The sequence below is a fragment of the Marmota marmota genome, unplaced genomic scaffold (assembly GCF_001458135.2).
Source record: "Marmota marmota marmota unplaced genomic scaffold, marMar, whole genome shotgun sequence".
Classification (NCBI taxonomy): Eukaryota; Metazoa; Chordata; class Mammalia; order Rodentia; family Sciuridae; genus Marmota; species Marmota marmota.
In genome coordinates, this window is record NW_026000026.1 from 670,922 (window position 1) to 672,328 (window position 1,407).

At 57.7% G+C, this 1,407-nt stretch overlaps 1 protein-coding gene across 1 annotated transcript in view; it reads left to right on the top strand.

The window, feature by feature from the left end:
* Stmn3 (stathmin 3) overlaps positions 1 to 875 on the top strand; it is a 3,655-nt gene extending 2,780 nt beyond the window's left edge. The window contains exons 3-4 of the mRNA XM_015502042.2: positions 1 to 193; positions 491 to 875. Coding sequence (XP_015357528.1) covers positions 1 to 193; positions 491 to 550 — 253 coding nt within the window. The 3' untranslated portion in view covers positions 551 to 875. The remainder of the gene's footprint in view (positions 194 to 490) is intronic.
* Positions 876 to 1,407: the final 532 nt, after the last annotated feature.

The window sequence follows — 1,407 nt, forward strand, 5'->3', positions numbered from 1 at the left end:
GACACAGGAGGCTCAGGTGCTGAAGCAGCTGGCGGAGCGGCGCGAGCACGAGCGCGAGGTGCTGCACAAGGCGCTGGAGGAGAACAACAACTTCAGCCGCCTGGCGGAGGAGAAGCTCAACTACAAGATGGAGCTCAGCAAGGAGATCCGCGAGGCGCACCTGGCGGCGCTGCGCGAGAGGCTGCGCGAGAAGGTGCGCACACCGTGGGGGGGGGCGGGGCAAGATGACGGAGGGCGGGAAGGTGGGGCGGGGCCGGGGTCCTCACGCAGGAGGGCGGGGCTGAGGGGCCCCTCCGGACTGCGAAGCACCACGCCCTGGCCGTCTGTTAGGTGCTTCCAAAGCGCACTGCCCCGCCGTTGCTTTTGTCTCCCGTGACACACTGTCCTGCTTGAGAAATACCTGAAAGTATTTCTGTTCCCCGAGTCAGAGAACACCCTGGGGTCCACTCCCTCTCAGGCCACGCTTTAAGGGTACCTCTTGTCTTCGCAGGAGCTGCATGCGGCGGAGGTGCGCCGGAACAAGGAGCAGCGGGAGGAGATGTCGGGCTAAGGGGCACTGGACACAGCGGTGACAAGAACGAGTTTTTTGTTTGTTTGTTTTTGTTTTGTTCAACTCTGCCTAGATGCAACTTTTGTTCCTGCTGCATCCCTCCCCGCCCCCGCACCCCCAGCCTCATGCTTCTCTTTCCGCACTCCGCACTCCCAGTTGTCCAGTCCTGATGGTGCGTCTGACCATGGGCTCTCCCCGGAGGAGCCACCAGGGTGTGAGACATGGTCCCTCAATTCAGATACAGGACCAGGTGTGGTTAGGTCCCCTCTCGGTGGCTCCCTTAGTGGATATGGTGGCAACCTTAATAAATCTAATGGCAGTGTCATGGGTCCTTGTTTTGGGTTGTCTGGTCACATGAAGGCATGTCCTTGTGCCAACTCCCCTCTGCCAGGAGACAAGGCAAGAACATCTTCCTGTCTTCCCATGGGTGAAGGTTCCACAAGGAGTAAATGGCAGAGGAGGAAAAAATTGGGCTGGGTCTATGGAGCCCCCTCTCTCTTGACACTTTAGCTAGCCCTGGAACCTGTGTGCAGCATAACTGTCTGGAACTGGTGGGAAGGTTCTGCAGCATTCCTTAATGTGGTGGCATAGGGTGTGGGCACCCTAGGTGAATCATAGAGCCTGTGGTCATGGCATAGGGTCCTGGGTTGGGTAGGCATGACCTGAGTCTGCTGGGTGCATGAGCATTCTTCTCTAAGTACTCACGAACAGACTGTTGTGATCTAGAGAGTTGTGGGCAGTGTGGATACTGTCTCCACCCACTCAGAAGTGCAGGCACTCAAAGATCCCAAGCCACGGCTCCTATCCCTCTGGGCTTTACAGATGCCCTGAAAGAACCTAGTCCTTAAAGCCCTTTG